The 18,268-nt window shown below is 37.9% G+C and overlaps 1 protein-coding gene across 4 annotated transcripts in view; it reads left to right on the plus strand.

Annotated features, from left to right (window-relative positions):
- LOC117420131 (neuronal PAS domain-containing protein 3) overlaps positions 1-18,268 on the plus strand; it is a 228,853-nt gene that overhangs the window by 60,098 nt on the left and 150,487 nt on the right. For all 4 annotated transcript variants that reach the window (XM_058991636.1, XM_058991637.1, XM_058991638.1 and 1 more), the window contains one exon: positions 12,526-12,770. In XM_058991636.1, coding sequence (XP_058847619.1) covers positions 12,526-12,770 — 245 coding nt within the window. The remainder of the gene's footprint in view (positions 1-12,525; positions 12,771-18,268) is intronic.

Below are 18,268 nucleotides of genomic sequence, written 5' to 3' on the forward strand. Positions count from 1 at the left end.
GTAGTTAATTGACGCTGCTAAGAGGCAACTCATTTAGGACCTGGTTGGAGTAAAGGCCAGATATCAGAGTTGAGTACCACTGATCTACAGCATGCATAGTCTCTTCAGCCACTGTAGTCACCCCCATCACTAAAAATGAAGTTATCAGGAAAGATTTGGCCACATGCGTGCTTTAAATAGAAGCTACAGTATGCCAGTAGATCATTTTATATATGTTTTTCTTTTAATGAGGTGCTCATCTGGATTGTAGGGGGTTAATGTTTTTAAGATCAGATGGTTTGATGGCTTGTGCTGGGTAGTGCTGTAATTAGAGTAGAATTTTGTCCTGTTTGTTTTGAATTAGAAATATATACACTACTGAGGTGTTTGGGTTGTTTCTGCAGTCTTTTCTTATTTCTTCTGAGTCTTCAGGGATTGTTTTCCATTGCTTACAGAGCAACCAGTTGTAGCTTAGAGTAGCTTCAGGGCTAATGCATACTGAGACGCTGTTCAATTTATCCTGCAATAGTAAAAAATGAAAGCACTTGAAATGTAAATATTAAACATTCTTTTGCAAATTTGAAATGTGTCTAGGAAGTACTTGATTGTCTGTTGCGGTAAATGGAATTGGCCAGAGAATTATATTTTAGCACAGACAGGAATGGAACTGCAATCGTTAGCAATTGCATGTGCAGAGCAATGAACCAGGTTATTATGACTAATGCTCGCTACTTTTAATATCAGATATGTATGGACAGTAGATGGCATTTCATGTTGATGCATTAATATTCTATTGAGCTAAACTGCATAAATAGTAGTTTCCTAAATACTGGCACACTGCTCTACTAAAAGATAGTGGCATTCTAAAACATTTACAGACAGCCTTGGCTACTGTTGCATTGATTTTGCAATACAAAGTGTCAATAAAAATGTCTAAAATCGTTTTCAGATTGTCGATTGTTATTTATTTATTTTTTAATCCAATGGTATGGTTGTCTTTTATTTTAGTAAGAAAACCATGGAATTCAACCCCAAAAATAGATTAACACTTAGGCAGGCAGACATGGGTCAACCACTCCAATCCCCTGTTTAGGTCACCTTTAGCAGCACTAGAGAAAAATAATTGTCTGGTTTTAACTGAGGAAATCAATAACTGACAATAACCTTGGATCACTTGGAAGCACATTTGGGGACCAATAAGATATATATTTTTGAATTATTAAACAAAAAAACAACGGGGCACATAAATGATTCTACCTGCTACTAAGATGTGTCTTGCTAGTTGTAAAATATTCATGTGCTTTTTTTGTTATTTTTTTTCCTTTGAGAGAAAATCTCAGAGCATTGATGTTTTGATTTTCAGGCTTTATGCCTTCATTGTAATGATTGGTTTACCTGTATTGTGGCGAATCAGTTTATTCACAGTTACCGGTAACTGGATTTGCTGCAGAGTGATGATCCTTTGAGCTGAGTTGCTGCCGTCACTCTGCAACAGGCCCCTTAATTACATACCGAAAGGAGATTATGGAACAGTGCCACTGCAACATTAGCATCATTCAGCTGCAGCGCAGTGACACAATTTCACCATGATGTCTTTCCAGTCCTCTAAATGAGGCCTTTGACACTAAAAACCGAGCAGGGCCACAAAAAAACGGTTTCATTAAACTATTTCAGTGCACTGACTGCAGCAACTCCAGAGCCGTTCGAAAAGCATCATTTTAATACTACTGTGTCATGTGTACCCAAATCCACTCCAATCACTTATCAGAGGGAAGCAGCTTTTCCTGACTACAGTTTCAGCACTTGGCTTCGTAATTACTGTTTGTCAGTGTGCATTAGAAATTAGTGTTGGTGTAAAAAGCTATGTGACTAGCCTGAGTCATTTCATGACGTTCATACTGTAGCTCCAAAAGTCATTGTTTGGCACCATTTACTGTAGATAAGGAGCTGTGTAAAGCAGACAGTATAATACAATTTGTTCTGCCCCAGCAGGTAAGCCTTTTTGTTCCTGTATATAGACGCATAAGGGCACTGTTTGCATTTCAAATGTTTGTTCTTTCTTAAAAGTAACTAAGATATATGTAGATATATATATGTGTGTGCCTTTTAAAAGTTCCCCAGAAGGACGAATCTCACTTATTCTCTTTGATTTCTGTCTATTCTACGGTATATGATATCAGTGGGGGTCTTGGAAATAGCCACTGTAGATGGGTCTTGCTGTACTATTTTAGTTTCCTTGCACGGTTTTCTGTAAAAGTGAGGACCAGAGGAATTCTGTCGTCTGCATGTTGTTTACTGTTTATATAAATGTCCTGAAATGTTTTTTTTAATCATTTTAACCTTTTATATATATATATATATATATATATATATATATATATATATATATATATATATATATATAATGTATTACATGCCTGCACTGTTTTTTTAATTTAGTACAGCATGAGATTCATATATTAGTCAGTGTTAATTAATAAATTAATATTGACCCCCTTATTAATACATCTTGATTCTCTTATTTAATCCCTATATTATGTAGAGCCAACTTTCCATTGTTTTTATCTGTTTGTAACAAGGTGTGTGTTTAAAAGAAAGCAACATATTTTCCCAGGGAAATAATGTAAACTGTGAAGTGAACAGCTCCGGTTCAAGAGCTTCCTAGGGTTGTTTCAAGTCCTCACAATAATAATCATTCTAATATCATGCATGAGCCACCCTGAAACAATCGGTGTTAATTAAAGATATGTGAGTTTGTGGCAACCTGGCTCGGTTCCTGACTTTAATCGTGACTTGCAGAATCATGATTCAGTCTGATTAAATCAGAGCCCAGTCAATGACAATAATCCAAATATCAATAAACTTCATTAATATTGAGGACACATACCTAAATGTTAAGCCGTTTTTTAATTATTTGATAATCCTGTACTTTTATTCACTAAGAGATGAACCACATCCAGGGTTTTGATATTAGCTTTAATAAACCACAGATGGAGCATATTAAGAAAATGAAAAGTTCAGCTTGGTGGTAATTTGCATTGGGTCAGCATCAGAAAACCCTTTTTTTTGTTTTTGTTAGTTGGTTGTTGAAAAAAACAAAATGTGTATTTTGTGTTGGATTGTTCCTTAGTGGTAGTAAATTATTAACACAGTATTAATACACTAAGTTAATGGGTTAACTTCATTAAAACAAAATTGATATCATTTTAAAATCATGTTGTCATAATCAGATTAAATTAAGTAATTTCGAACAATTTTTCATAAACCGACATCAAAACAAATGCGTAATTCCTTATTGTGTGGGAACATTTGAGCAGAAATCGTCCATTTCTTCTTAGTTTTTTTCATGAAAGCTCATCTGGCAGTCATGACTTCTGTCTTGCTGTGAGTTTGCAGATCTCACACGTGGCTTTTGCTGCCTTTATCTCAGTGTTTTTAGCACTGATATCAGTTCTACTTCTTTCCCCACGCTGCTTGACCTTGTGTGCTGACAAGCATCTGCTCTGTATGATGCACTGCTCCATCAGTGGGGGAGAGGTTTTCCTTGGGTGGTCGAACCAAAACCTACAATGAGCCATTCCTCTTGTGTTGCCGGAGGATGTGCTTTTTAATGAATACCTTTGGGTAAAACTACAGGTTCATCAGCCCCTTATTAAGTATTGTCACCAGATATCTTGACGAAACTGAATTGACTTCCTGCTGAAAAAAACAAACAGTAAATAGAGAGCTCAATAACATGGCCCTTTGTGGGATATCGCCTAAAAAACATCCTTCAGGCATATGTCCTTTCTACAGTAAAGTGTCATCTCATTTCAAGAACTAAAAGAATAATAAAACCTTGTCAACTTATTTCAGGCGGCTGTGCAAGAACAGAAGAACTAACCATATCATCCAAGTTGTTGTTAATTCAGATTTTTTTTTTTTTACAGTATTGGAGTAAAAGAAAACTACATTTTGAAGGGATCATTTGTACAATCTTCTTTTGTCTTAATATTCTCTATCAAATTGGTTTGATGTGCTTTATTCTATGACAAATCACAAACAAACCCATTCATGACATCAACTGTACCGTACTGAGTCTTTACTGTGCTTTAATCTCAACATCATTACAGTTGACATCACATGCTATCTGAGACACCACCTCCTTTGCCATCTTGGAAAACTTACAATGTATTCTTTACTTGTATTGACTAGTGTAGTTTTATCTGCTGGTACAAATATTTTCCAAATGATGATAATTCAGAACGTAATGTAGTCAAAATAAAGTAGCAGAGGTAATTTCAAAACTGTAAGCCTTCAAAATAAATGTGCCAGCTTGAATTAAATGATGATGGTTAATTTGCATTAATTTGGTATCAGAACAGATTTGCATGAATTTAAAAAAAGTAGGTTGCGTAACAAATAAGATAATATATGGAATTACTTGAAAAATGTGATTCTGAAAATGAACAAAACGATATAGGAATATTAACATGTACCAGTTTAGTTTTGAATAAAGTATTCCTAGATTGCAATTTGAAAGTTGCCAGTGGATTTATTTTTTGTTAAATTTGTAGAGGATTGTTCATTATAAAAAAGCGACCTTCTTCGAAATGAAAACAAATTGTTTTAATTAATTATTGATGTGTACCGTTACGTGTGGTGATTTGTTTATTTTACATTGAAAGGCATTTAAAGCTTTAACAGTAAATCATTTTTGTCTTTTTTTTTTTGAAGAATACATAGCAAATGTACAAAGCATGTCAATACATTCTATTCACGGATTTTTTGCTAAATTAACAGTGTAGCTGACGAAGATTCGGAGAGAACTGAAGTAAATTTCAAAGGCTGGACAAACATCAAAGGAACTCTAAGAGGTTAAAGGGGACGGTAAAAGTTTGTGTTTGTGAAAAAGAGATGCACATAAGCCTTATTGGGCAGAATTTCAGTAAAATATATGTTTGGATGCGTGTCTTTCAAAGCTTTCAACTAGTCTTTTAATGGAAGGGCATGAACAAGTCACTATGCGACAGTTCTTGAGAGAAAAAAGGTCTGTCGTGTCAGAGTTATGTTTACATGCTATAAAAAAACTGCAGTGTTTATGATTTTAAGTTATTTTTTTATTTTGGTTTTAGCAGAAGATGGTTTAATAAACTAGTTGATTTATTTGAAAGGTGCGTAAAACAAAATATAAGAAATAAACTCTCAGCAAAAATGCATCTATTTGAGTAACCTGATTAGCAGTAAATTAGCACACCATTGTATTCACCCTGTGTTCTAATTGTGATTGGCAATAAGAAAAGTAGGTTAGGTGATTGGGAAAGACCAATCTGCTGCTCTGTTGCTTTCGGTATGAGAGACATGTCACTTGTAGATTGTACAGTTGTTTGTCTGTTATCTATTGTTAGTACGCATTGGTTTCTTAAATCTCCTCTCTCTAATAAGTATACAATTGTTATTTTGCAATGGCAAGCATGCTAAAGGCCCAGCCCTGAGTTTGTACCTTTTTTTAACACAGCAGAAATACCAGTAGTGAACATACACTGTCACCAATGCATGATTTGACCGAACCTGAGGGATATCATTTCACAGAAAACTGTTTTATTTCCTGCCAGCAGGATATAATACAGAGTAATTTGCTGGCATTACTTCTGAAATTGTCCAGACCATTGTTGTTAGAGTTAATGTATATCAGAATGTATTTCTTGATAGATTTTTTAAATTTTTTTTGCCTGTACTGTATTAGTTGGTTGTCACAGTTTTGTGTTTATACCCTATAATTGAATGTAGGCCTTTTACCCTTATTTATATGTGCATTGTGTTTTTTTGAGTTTTTTCAATGACATGTTTTTACACTTTAGGAATCAGGTGTAATGTATTTTAAATAAGCAAACATATACAAGGCAGTAAAATACCATTGTCATGAAAATGTATGGATCAGTAAAATCAATACAGTCACACTAGTTAACACCACTGACTGGAAGAAGGTGCCATTGGCTTTAAGTAATATATCCCTCTGGCTCTCAGTGAGATTTATATGCTGCTTTTCAATTTAAATGTTAGTCAAAGTACGGTGCATACATTTACTCTGCAAAAGAATACACATTCACAGCAACCATAGTCTGTAGTATCTTTGAAAACAAAATGTATGCTGTGCATTGCTATTCACAAAAACAGAAATACATGTAAAACTGTTTCTTTTATTATTTATTTCTTAGCAGACGCCCTTATCCAGGGCGACTTACAATCGCAAGCAAATACAAATACATTCAAGTGTTACAATATAAGTCATACAATAAGAACAAGAAATACAATAATTCTCAAGTGTGACAAACCACAATTCAATAATACAGCAGATAATAGTGATAGTTACATCAGGATATGATTAAGTACAAAATACTACAGATTAAACACTTGGGAGATTACAATATTCTGAGGTACAGGATTAAATGCAGTAAAATAGGGGGCAGATAAGAGCAAAATAAAGCATATTTAAATGAAGGGTGATAGTGTCCCAGGGTACAACAGAGGAGTTCTACAGGTGCTGTTTGAAGAGGTGAGTCTTAAGGAGGCGCCGGAATGTGGTCAGAGACTGGGCAGTCCTGACATCTGTAGGAAGGTCGTTCCACCACTGCGGAGCAAGGGTGGAGAAGGAGCGGGCTCGGGAGGCAGGGGAGCGTAGCGGAGGTAGAGCCAGTCTTCTAGTGCAGGCGGAGCGGAGAGGTCGAGTGGGGGTGTAGGGAGAGATGAGGGTCTGGAGGTAGCTGGGTGCAGTCTGATCAAGGCATCTGTAGGCTAGTACAAGAGTCTTGAACTGGATGCGAGCGGTGATCGGGAGCCAGTGGAGCGAGCGGAGTAGTGGAGTAGCGTGGGCGAAGCGAGGTAGAGAGAACACCAGGCGAGCAGCAGAGTTCTGGATGAGCTGGAGCGGACGGGTGGCGGACGCAGGGAGGCCAGCCAGGAGGGAGTTGCAGTAGTCTAGGCGGGAGAGTACCAGGGCCTGGACCAGGAGCTGGGTAGCATAGTTGGTGAGGAAGGGTCGGATTCTTCGGATGTTGCTCAGGAAGAATCTGCAAGTGCGTGCCAGAGTGGAGATGTGCTGGGAATAAGAGAGGCAGGGGTCCAGGGTGACTCCAAGGTTTTTAGCTGAGGAAGAGGGAGAGAGTGTGGTAGATTCCAGAGGAACAGAGATAGAGAGATCAGAGGAGGGGGAGGAGGAGGGAAAGAAAAGGAGGTCAGATTTAGAGAGGTTGAGTTTGAGGTGATGCGAGTGCATCCAGGAGGAAATAGCAGACAGACAGGTAGAGATACGGGAGGAGATGGTGGAGTCAGAGGTGGGGAAGGAGAGGAAAATCTGAGCATCATCAGCATAGAAATGGTATGAGAAACCATAGGATGCGATGAGGGGGCCCAGGGAGCGGGTGTAGAGAGAGAACAGGAGAGGACCCAAGACTGACCCTTGGGGGACTCCAGTCAAGAGAGGGTGAGGTGTGGAGGTTGCTCCACGCCAGGTTACCTGGTAAGTGCGGTTGGAGAGGTAGGAGGAGAACCAGGCCAGAGCAGTGCCAGAGATCCCCAGGTCAGCAAGAGATGATAGTAGAATAGAGTGATCAACAGTGTCAAAGGCAGCAGAGAGGTCGAGGAGAATTAGGACAGAGGAGAGAGAGGCAGCTCGGGCACACTTTAGTGAGTTGGTGACAGAGAGAAGGGCGGTTTCAGTGGAGTGAGCAGAGCGGAAGCCAGATTGGAGAGGGTCAAGCAGAGAGTGGTTGGACAGGAAAGCAGAGAGCTGGCGGTGTACAGTCCGCTCGAGGGTTTTGGAGAGGAAGGGTAGGAGGGAGACAGGACGGTAGCTCTGGAGGGAGGTGGGGTCGAGGGTAGGTTTTTTGAGGAGGGGAGTGATAGAGGCTTTTTTGAAGGCAGAGGGGAAGATGCCAGAAAGTAGAGAGGTGTTGAGGAGGGAGGAGATGAAGGGGAGTAGAGCAGGAGCAGCAGCTTGAAAGAGGTGAGTGGGGAGGGGGTCCAAGGCACACGTGGTGGGTTTGTGACCCTGGAGCAGGGAGGAGAGGTCAGAGTCTGAGAGGGGCAAGAAGGTGGAGAGGGAGGGCGAGTTAGTAGGGGATGTAGTGGGTGTAGGGGTTGGAGCAGGAGGGGGTGCGGGGGAGGGAGAGGTGTTAAAGAGTTTGCGGATATCTGAGATTTTAGAAGAGAAGAAGGAGGCAAAGTCGTCAGGGGAGATAGAGGAGGGAGGAGGAGGGGGGGGAGGGTTTAGGAGGGAGGAGAAGGTAGAGAATAGTTTACGTGGGTTGTTAGTGGAGGCTTGGATTACAGATTGGAAATAAGCACATTTAGCAGAGGAGAGAGTAGAGGAGAAGGAGGAGAGAAGAGTGCGGTAAAGGTCTAGGGCAGCAGGGAGTTTGGTTCTCTTCCATTTCTTTTCAGCAGATCGCAGTGTGATTCTTGCCGAGCGGAGCACAGAGGAGAGCCAGGGATGGGGAGGGGAGGGGCGAGCGGGTCGGGAGGTGAGGGGACAGAGGGAGTCGAGGGAGGAGGTGAGTGAGGAGAAGAGGGTGGAGGTAGCAGAGTCTACGGAGAGTTGTGAAAAGGAGTCGATAGGAGGGAGGTGAGAGAGAGCAGTGGAGGCAAGGACAGAGGGGGAGAGAGAGCGGAGGTTACGGCGAGAGGCGACAGTGGGGGTAGGAGGAGCAGGGAGAGGGGGGAGAGACAGAGAAAAAGAGATGAAATAGTGATCAGTGTTTCTTTTAGTATAGTGCTTAATTCATGTGTACAGTATAGTAAAATACTTCTTTGCTCTTACTGTTTGTCTTGTTGCCATGGTTTATCTACTCTTTCAGTTATCTTGAGACTGTGCTTCGAGTCTGCTTCCCATAGTCAGATGGGAGAACTTTTGAATTCTTAGTTTCAGGAGAATCTCATTAAAGTGTATGTGATTGCAAGTACTGCTTGTACCCTACAAATACATCCTTCTTTTATCTGCTCTACACCGGGCACAATGGGATGGTGGAATTGTTGACAGTCTAAAATAATATATAACTCCTAAAAATAATTTCATTTTTATAAGAAAAAAAAGTGTCAACTCATGGAAGTTGAAGACTTATGTATATAAAAGTAGCACCGAAAGATTCCATACATTTATTAATTTATTCAAACTCAAGCTGAATTTTAGCACATACATGGAGCAGTTTTGTTGCACATATCAAAACACTTAACTTTCTTGTGGTAGCCCAGAGTTCACTCTTAATTCATTGAATTAAACTGACAGCATTCTTTTTTCACAAACTTTCATTGTTAGGACAATGCACCCTGGCACCATTTATAAGAAATTAAATTATGTTACCAAGGAGATAGCATTTACTATAATGAAGAGTAGATCCTAGAAAATGGCCTCTTTCACTGCAGCTCGGAGCACAGCCACAAAAGCAATTGATTGGTCTTGGCATTTAGTCCTATATCAGCAGTGTCATCCATAGCTTCAGGAGAGAGAACACTAATCTGAAGTGACATTTCTGTTCTGACGGGCTTTTCTAGCCTGATGAAAGCAATTACTGCAAATGATAATTTGCTGAAGTTTCAACCACTTTAATTGATATTTTTTGGTTCTCAGAAGTTCAATTGTGAAGTGATTAGCTGATCTGGTAAATATAAATCTAAGATGTGAAATAGGTTAAGCTGCTCCAAGGTAAATCTTCCATTATTGGTTCTTGCAAAAACTCTGTTACTGGGCATTGTTTTTTCATTTAGTCTGAGGATTTCCTTTTTGGCACCACTTTTGGGCACTATTAATAAATCCTGCTGACCTAACGTTTGATGGCAATTGAACAACTCACACAGCCACTTAGGCATAAACTGTGTACCACTAACATATTAAAAATGTGTTTAGAAGGCAACTGGCCAAGCCTTCTAAAATTCTAAATTCACTGGTTCCCATCCTGAGGGTTTTTGTCAACAGTAAGTTATGAATTAAGGTCTTATAGGGTGATGTATAACAAAAAAAAGCTAATAAAATCAATAGGTTTTTACAGTTACTGGCTAGTACAATGTCTTTACTCGTTTGGCAGGTTGGAGGCCAAGTTCCAGCAATTATTGAAATTAATACTTTTTCCAGAATAAATGACTGTGACAGGCAGCACATGCTAGCATTCAGAATGTCTCGGCCTGTTTCAAAGTACAGAACACAAAAGCAGACCAGACCACTAAAATATGACAGCTCGTTTTAGAAACCACACTGTGAATTTAAGGGAAAGCAAAATAATCTCTTGCTATAAAAAGTAAACAGCAGAAAATAGGGACACAAAACACACAAATTATTATTTATTTCTAAGCAGACGCCCTTATCCAGGGCGACTTACAATTGTTACAAGATATCACATTATACATTATTTCATGATATCACATTATTTTTACATACAATTACCCATTTATACAGTTGGGTTTTTACTGGAGCAATCTAGGTAAAGTACTTTGCTCAAGGGTACAACAGCAGTGTCCCCCACTGGGGATTGAACCCACAACCCTTTGGTCAAGAGTCCAGAGCCCTAACCACTACTCCACACTGCTGAATTATGAGAAAAAAGTTTGGCTCAATGTTTTGGCTTGGTGGTTGTCAGGAAATACCCATGGTGAGAGAAGAAAAGGGGTTTTATTTGTTGTTTCCCCAGATTTCTGTCAGCAGAAAATCTATTCAGACTTCATTATTTTCTTTTTCAGCAACATACACTTTTAGCAACATAGAGTACGGAGTAAATAATAACTGATAATCCTAGATTTTGACTTGTTTTGTAATGTACAGTATTATGGAATGATCAGTGATGAGTTTCTAGGATAAATGCCAGTTGTTTTGTACTCCTCTTTTACCTGGCTATCAGAATTGTAGAGAAACTTCCTATAGTTGCATTGCTAAACCAGCTTTAAAAGCAAAAGGCCTACAGGATGGCCTTGGAGTAAAGAAACGTCTCGATACATGGTACTTCATCCCTTATGTTGATAGGTGCTTAAAAAGTAATTTAAGAAATATACCAAATTCTGTATGCTTTCATGTATAGAAAAACGTATTTGCTTCTTGTAGCAAGTGATAAATATGACGCAAGGATGAAGGTCACACAACCCTAGCACATCAAGAAATATTTGGCAGCTAAACATAATGCTTTCCAAGTTTGTGGAACAAATGAAATTTTGCTGCTGTGTTACTGTTTGCCTCCAAACAACCATTACAACTGGTTTTATATATTGTGTGAGCAGCAGACCATCAAATACTGCATTTTTACTGACATGTAGCTGCAGAGATGATCTACAGTAGCAATCTGCCACTTAGATATAAGGGCAAAATGTGCATCTATATTTGGTAGTGAAATTATCCTATTATGCTCTTGATGCTTACAAATGCTAACATAAATTGATTATGACAACTATGAGTATTGCATTAGCAAAGTGGTAAGGTTCTTTTCCCAGTACATGAAAGTCCCAGCAGTGGCCTTGTAGTTTTATCAGCAAATTGCAAACATTGTGAATTCATTAATCGTTTAGGTGGGCTTATGGATGTCAGAATACAGCATCAGAAAAGAAGGATCATACCTGCATACACAACAACAGAACCATTCTGGTTTGAAAAAACACACTTTTTTATTTATTTTTTGAAAGCTTGATTGCTGAAAGCCATTTCTGTAATTCCCAATTTTATTGATATGGCACATTGTGTTAAATGTCAATTTAGGACACTGGAGTTTAATACATTCCGATAATAAACAGTATTTGCTGGTGCCTAACATTGCTCAATAATTTCTACTCCAATAAAATTCATACTACCCCCATCTTTCAAATCCTTCCTAACTGATTTTGCATTTGTGGTGCTTAAAAATTAATGTAAGTGTTACCCTATTAGGGGACTTTCAGCTCCCTGTGTGATTTATTGCTAACTTAATACAATACGGCTAGAGATGATGAAAGGGATATGAAGCTGTGGTGCATTTTGTATGTAACTTACTGTGGCTGTCATTGTTGTTTTTATATGATAGCACATACTAGAAATTGTATATTGTACTACACAACTACTAGGCAATGATCTCGACAGATTGATCATACAATATTTGGTGATGGATTTTGTCTTTGATGAGAATCCGGTCTGTATGAATAAGAAGATGTGTTGTTCTTCAGCTTTCAGAAATATCAATACCTGCACAAATGTTCCCAAAACCATTAGAAAAGCAGTGGATAGAGTCAGGGTGTTAAACCTGGATCTTTGTGTCTCTGAGTGTACATTTGTTCATCTCCTGGTCTAGACCTCCATGTATTAGTTAAGAGACATGCGCATATTTCCATATTACTTTTATTTGTATTTTTATTTTAAATTTGTAAGTGAGTTCAGAACATGTAACGGATTAACTGCACTGGAGAATGGGATTTTGTTTTTTTCAACCAAGCAAGTGTGGCAAAAAAAAGCTGCCAGGCCACTTTCCATTACTGCCCAGCCAATGTGCCTGTATCCTGCCTTGAATTGACTACCTATATGATATGAAGATAATGCATATTTTCTTCTAACTCCTGTTTCAGGTTGCAAGCATTGAGAAAAGAGAAGTCGCGAGATGCCGCCCGCTCTCGTCGTGGAAAGGAGAACTTTGAGTTCTACGAGCTGGCGAAGCTCCTGCCACTCCCAGGTGCCATCACCAGCCAGCTCGACAAGGCCTCCATCATCCGCCTCACCATCAGCTATCTTAAAATGCGAGACTTTGCCAATCAAGGGGATCCCCCCTGGAACCTGAGGATGGAAGGGCCTCCACCCAACACCTCTGTGAAAGGTACCAGCTAACCTCAGACTAATAATGTACTGTAAAAACATCATGTGCAGGAAGTAGCACGATGAGATTGCTGTCTTCTTTATTAAATATGTTGTCTAACAGTAAACTACAACAACAACATCATAGTAGTCATACTAGTTTTTATTAGTGTTCTGTTATTTTTTTAAATAAAAAAAAATGCCACGGCACTAGTAAAAGTGAACACTGCAGAAAATCCATGGTCTATTAAAATTGAACAAGCAGATTCTACAATACAAGAAAAAATGTGAGGGCACCATGACCTGACATCTGATTTACAGTGTTGCTTTAAATAAATTAGACAAACCAATTGGTGATGGTCTGCTGAACCCAGGTGCTCAAACCAAACTCCATCCACTTGACTATGGTGCCCTTTATCCTCCTCTGACGAGGAGAAACAAATACATTTGCACTAGATGTAATATTTTAAGAGGCCCGATTCTCTGAGGATTACATTGTAAATACATGATAATAACTGATACTGTATTAATTTATGTGATGAGGTAAGACTTCAGAAAAAGCAATTTATTATTAGCGTTATCTGAGAGGATATTCTAGAAAACGAAATGCATTCGTAATATTGTTTCTGAAACTCTTGAGCACAGCTCATTCAGCAGTCTTTCAATCAATTTACTCGTGCCTTTATGTGAGCACCTATGTCAGTGCTGCTATGAATATGTTATTATATGAGATTTGCTGAAGAAATGACTGTGCCGACTTCTGGCGAGGAATTTCTACTTAATAAGTGATGATTGTAAGCTTTAGGGAAATCTCAGTGCGGTGACGGTTGGTAAAGCCACTATGCTTTAAGAAAGATCTTTATTTAAAGATTCAGTACAAATTCATTTTCCCTTATCATTTTAGAAAACAGAAGTTGGAGTTGGCATTTGTGCTGAAATAATGGTGACACAAGAAATCTACTATGTACTGGAATACATAGCCTTAAAACAAAGAGTTACATAAGGCATGAGGATAAAAAACAAAAACGTTTCTAAAATGTGGAATGATATTAATACCCTGACTCTCTTATTTTGTACTGAATGTTAATATCGTAACATACACTGACTGGCCAACATTTTGGAGAATATAAATTGAGTTAGACTATGCCCTATTTGTGCAGTGTATGCAAATGTATGTGGTCACGTGATGTGTCGTGATGCACAAAACCTTCTTAAATTGTGCGACTATTCACAACAATTATGGAACACAGTCAAGCAATATTCGGGGGCTATACATTTTGAGTTATTAAAGTAATTATTCAATAGTTTGGCTAGTCAGGGTGTATAATAATGTCTTTCAAATTAACATTCTTAAATACTGAGACTTGAACATGTTGTGCTACCTTTTTAAAACCAAACGAAAAAATTAGACCACCTCATATTCAGTTATTACAGAAAACAAAAATATCTTTGACCTTGGATGTCCTTTATATAACCACTGACCTTTAACATAATTGACCCATCAAACGGTTGGTCCCTTTTACCGAAATTTGCTCATCTCTGTCTCATCCATTTCACATCTGTTGAGGGACACTGCACAAACAAGCTTGACCTTTCACTTGTTTTCCGTCAGTACATAGATGCTGACCCACTGTACAACCTGCATATTTATTATTCATACAGTCAGTGTGTCAGATATAATATGCAGACTGCTGTTTTTTTTTAAATGCCACAGATTATTAACACTTTAAAAACAAGGCTTTTGGTCTGTCGTCAACATCTGTCTTTCTGGATAGTTTTTTTTAGGGTAATCCCAAGCTACCAAAATGTTTGTGTGTTAATTTGCTATCTAGAGATGGCAAATTGCAATGTCCCAAGTATATACAATAACAGGTAGACTTTCTTTAACACAATGAAGCAGACTGCCTTTCCCCTGACTGGTCTTATCAAATCAGCAGTTTTGTATAGACGGAAGCCATTGGAGATGCAATATAATGTAACTACGATTGTCTGATACAGTCGGTTTTAAAAGATGTAACGTATTGGACCCTGATTGGGTTAATTTTAAAATCTTCCAACTACAGTGTAGTACATTCTGTAAAGTGAACTCCCCAGATGTAAGGTTTATACAGGCCTTATAACCACTTTGTCAAGCCTCCTGCTGTGACATGGTGGTAATTCCAAGCCAAGTTCCTATCAAACATTGAGATAAACAACAAATTAGTCTCTGACAAACCGCTTGAAAAAAATCGAATAATGACCTGATAATTGGATGGCTTAGAAACAGTAAGATTATCCAGATGACATGAAGCTTCTGGATGGAAAGAAACAAAGATCTTTAAAAAGATCACTTAGTGATGAGTGTGATGAGTTATAATACAGTAGATGTCTTCTATGGGCTTTAGCAAATAAAACACAATAACAGTACCACGTTGCCACTTAGTGTAATATAATGCGTCAGTATTGCAACAGCACAGGTAAAATGTGCACACTGAGAGAGAAAATACATAACTGAAGTCTTTTGGCCAGTAAACCTTTACAGTGTGAACAGAAGTCAGCAAAGAGGCCAGTGGAATTAGATGGTAAGAGAATGGATTTAGAGCAGAGGGAAAGTGAAGGCTCGCCTTACTGATTTAAGAAGAGATCAGACAGATTGCAGGGTAGGACGCAGCAAAGTATATAAAAGACAAATCCTAAAAACGCAGGAAGGATGGGAAGGGTAAGCTCCACGTGCCAAGGGAGTGGTACAGGCCCTATTCCTAGCTTTAACTGCTGAGATATTTAAAGAATGATGTTTTTCAAAGTCTGTTTTCCTTAATGAAATAAAATTAATGAAAGCACTGTAGACTATGGTTCATCAAACCACCAACAGAACAGAAAAGTTTCATAAATACCAAACTGTGTTGTATTCATTAAACAGACAACACAGATATCTCCAGAGTTAATGCTTCATGAATAGCCACTAATAATTCTAAAGGTGTTAAAGTATGCATGCTGAATTTGTTTATGTTTTATAAAGAATCAATAAAGCTTCATGAGGAGATACAGTAGCAGTATTCATGAGTTCATACTGATTGGTCTACTAACTCATGCATATTTTTCACACTTGAACACGGCTTGATGGGAATTTGTACCGTTCACCACTTAAAATCGATATTTGTTGACGTGTTTCTAATCACAATCTTTCTGATTTTGTATTTTTTCACAAGTTCTCTTTACCAAAAATAAATCCCCTGTAATCCTCATAAATCTAGGTCTAATCCCAGTTGCCCTATAGAGCATTCTATTGGCCATGCCATTCAGCATGTGAAAACACACTGTACTGAGACCAGGTTTGTACGATTATAGGAGGTTGATTGCAGAATGCTTTATGTGTGTACCCACTGTGCCACAGCCATTGTTCGAATGTATTAATGTTAATGAGGGTATTAATGTTGTTTGCATCATAACGGACCTGCCTGACAGTTGGTTAGAGAAACCGATTTAGCTGCCTAGAGAGTCGTCAGAGTCATGGCAGAATCACTGTGCTCTCAACATAGATACAGGGAAACTTTTTATATATTTTGTACTCTATAAATGGATAGTAATTTACCCAGCTGTGAATGTGGGATGTTTCATTCCCAAGCCATGTTGTAAGAAAAATTGAATGACAGTGAGCAAAACAGCAGTAATTATAAAACTAATTACTAAATGCTGATGATGCCCATAGGCTTTGCATAACTAAAATTAGAAAAGGAAATTGCTTTTGGCTTCATAGTTTCTGTAGGTCTGCTTGTGTGCTGATTTTTTTAATGTATTATTATTATTATTATTATTATTATTATTATTATTATTATTATTATTATTACTATAGAATAGTTGCTACGGAGACACTTTTTTTGCAACGAAACACCTCCTGGATGCATTTTTGTGAATGCCTAACAATAAAAAAGAGTATTTGTATAACCAAAGTTAAATAATAGGGTAACAGTTAAAACTGAAAACAGATGTTTAAATCAGCCTATTTATTTGGTAATGACAAAAGGATGGGAGTTAGTACGACATTCAGTGGTGTGTTAAGAGATTTGTTCAGCCAAATCGTCTTACAGAATATAATGTTTCAGATTAGTACAACGATTATGCTACTTTATGATACATGTATAGCTGTATACAATGTCAGCGTGTGAAATTGTATACCAACTGTAAAATAATTTGAAGACATGATATATAGATATATTATATACAGTGTTTATTTTTATTTAGTATGTTTGTTGATTTTAAAGTGTTCAATTTTATGATATTGGTCACTAATAGCTTTGGTTTAATTAAACAAAATGAAGCACTTTATAGACGTGAACTAAGGCAAAACTGGTCCACCTTCTTTCATTAATTTTGAGTTTCAAATGCAGACAACCTGCAAATGATGTATTAAAGTACAAATATAAATATGGGCTAAATGCTGGAATTTTCCCCAGTGGTTTGCTTCGCACTGTACCTTTGCGTTGGTGGTTTTGGTAATTAGTCCTTTTACAAATGCAAATGGTCTAATAATGGAGAAATAAATCAGACTGACACGCAGAATGAATATGGAAAGGTTTGTTTCTCACTTTGTGACTGGCCATTTAGTCAGCTGTAACTAATGTCTACACAAATTGGTACAAATCACTGGTCCTTACCTATAAGAGCAAGAAATAGCAATTGTGCTGTTCTCAGTAATTGTCCTTAACCTTAAGTAGACCACCTCCTGCTGAAGAAACACAAACTGAGATTATGGCAACGGTTCTGCCAAAAAATGCTATAGTACTTAAATGTCATCCATTATGTAGTACAATCTTATTTGTGGCTAGTATGTACCGTAGAATTTGAAATAGAAATCAGAAACACCTTTCATAACCCCGGGTGTAGAGCCGCTGGCAGCAGGGAAAGCGCTGATTTGATGTAGTCTGTAAGGTATTCATGGAGGGATAGTTGACTTGGGATGCCATTTTTCTAACAAATGAATGTGAGATGGGATGCGCCCATTTACAGTACACACATGTGGGTACCCAGCTGGGATTGCATAGAGTATCTTAGAAACAGTATGCAATCAGTAGGTTTTGTAATGAGCCCCATGCCTTTAAAAAAAAAAAAAAAAAAAAAAAGAGCACATATGGAGCTGCAGCAATATAGCCCATACATTTTCTTCATAAAATGTTAATTTACCTTTCGCAAATGTGTACTGAATGTAACAAAAGATCTCTGTGCCCGACAGATGGACCTTGCCATAATCCTGCATAATTTGACTGTCCACTATTACCTGTACTATAATGCTAGAAGAGTATTCACTAGATCACAGACAGTCGCTGAATGAATTGCAGCTCTTTTGAAGTATTATGTCTGAAAGCACAGCATGAAGCTCAAATAAAGTGAAGGACGTTCACTATTACAAGTAATGTCCTTAATAATCTTGTTAGTCTAGTCTCTCTCAGTACGAGACAAATGGAACATTATTGGCTTATGGGCAGTAGTAAATAATTTAGTTTCCAATATTCAGACTGCTTTGACAGTAAATTAAAATGACAT

Source organism: Acipenser ruthenus, chromosome 18 (assembly GCF_902713425.1).
Source record: "Acipenser ruthenus chromosome 18, fAciRut3.2 maternal haplotype, whole genome shotgun sequence".
Taxonomy (NCBI): domain Eukaryota; kingdom Metazoa; phylum Chordata; class Actinopteri; order Acipenseriformes; family Acipenseridae; genus Acipenser; species Acipenser ruthenus.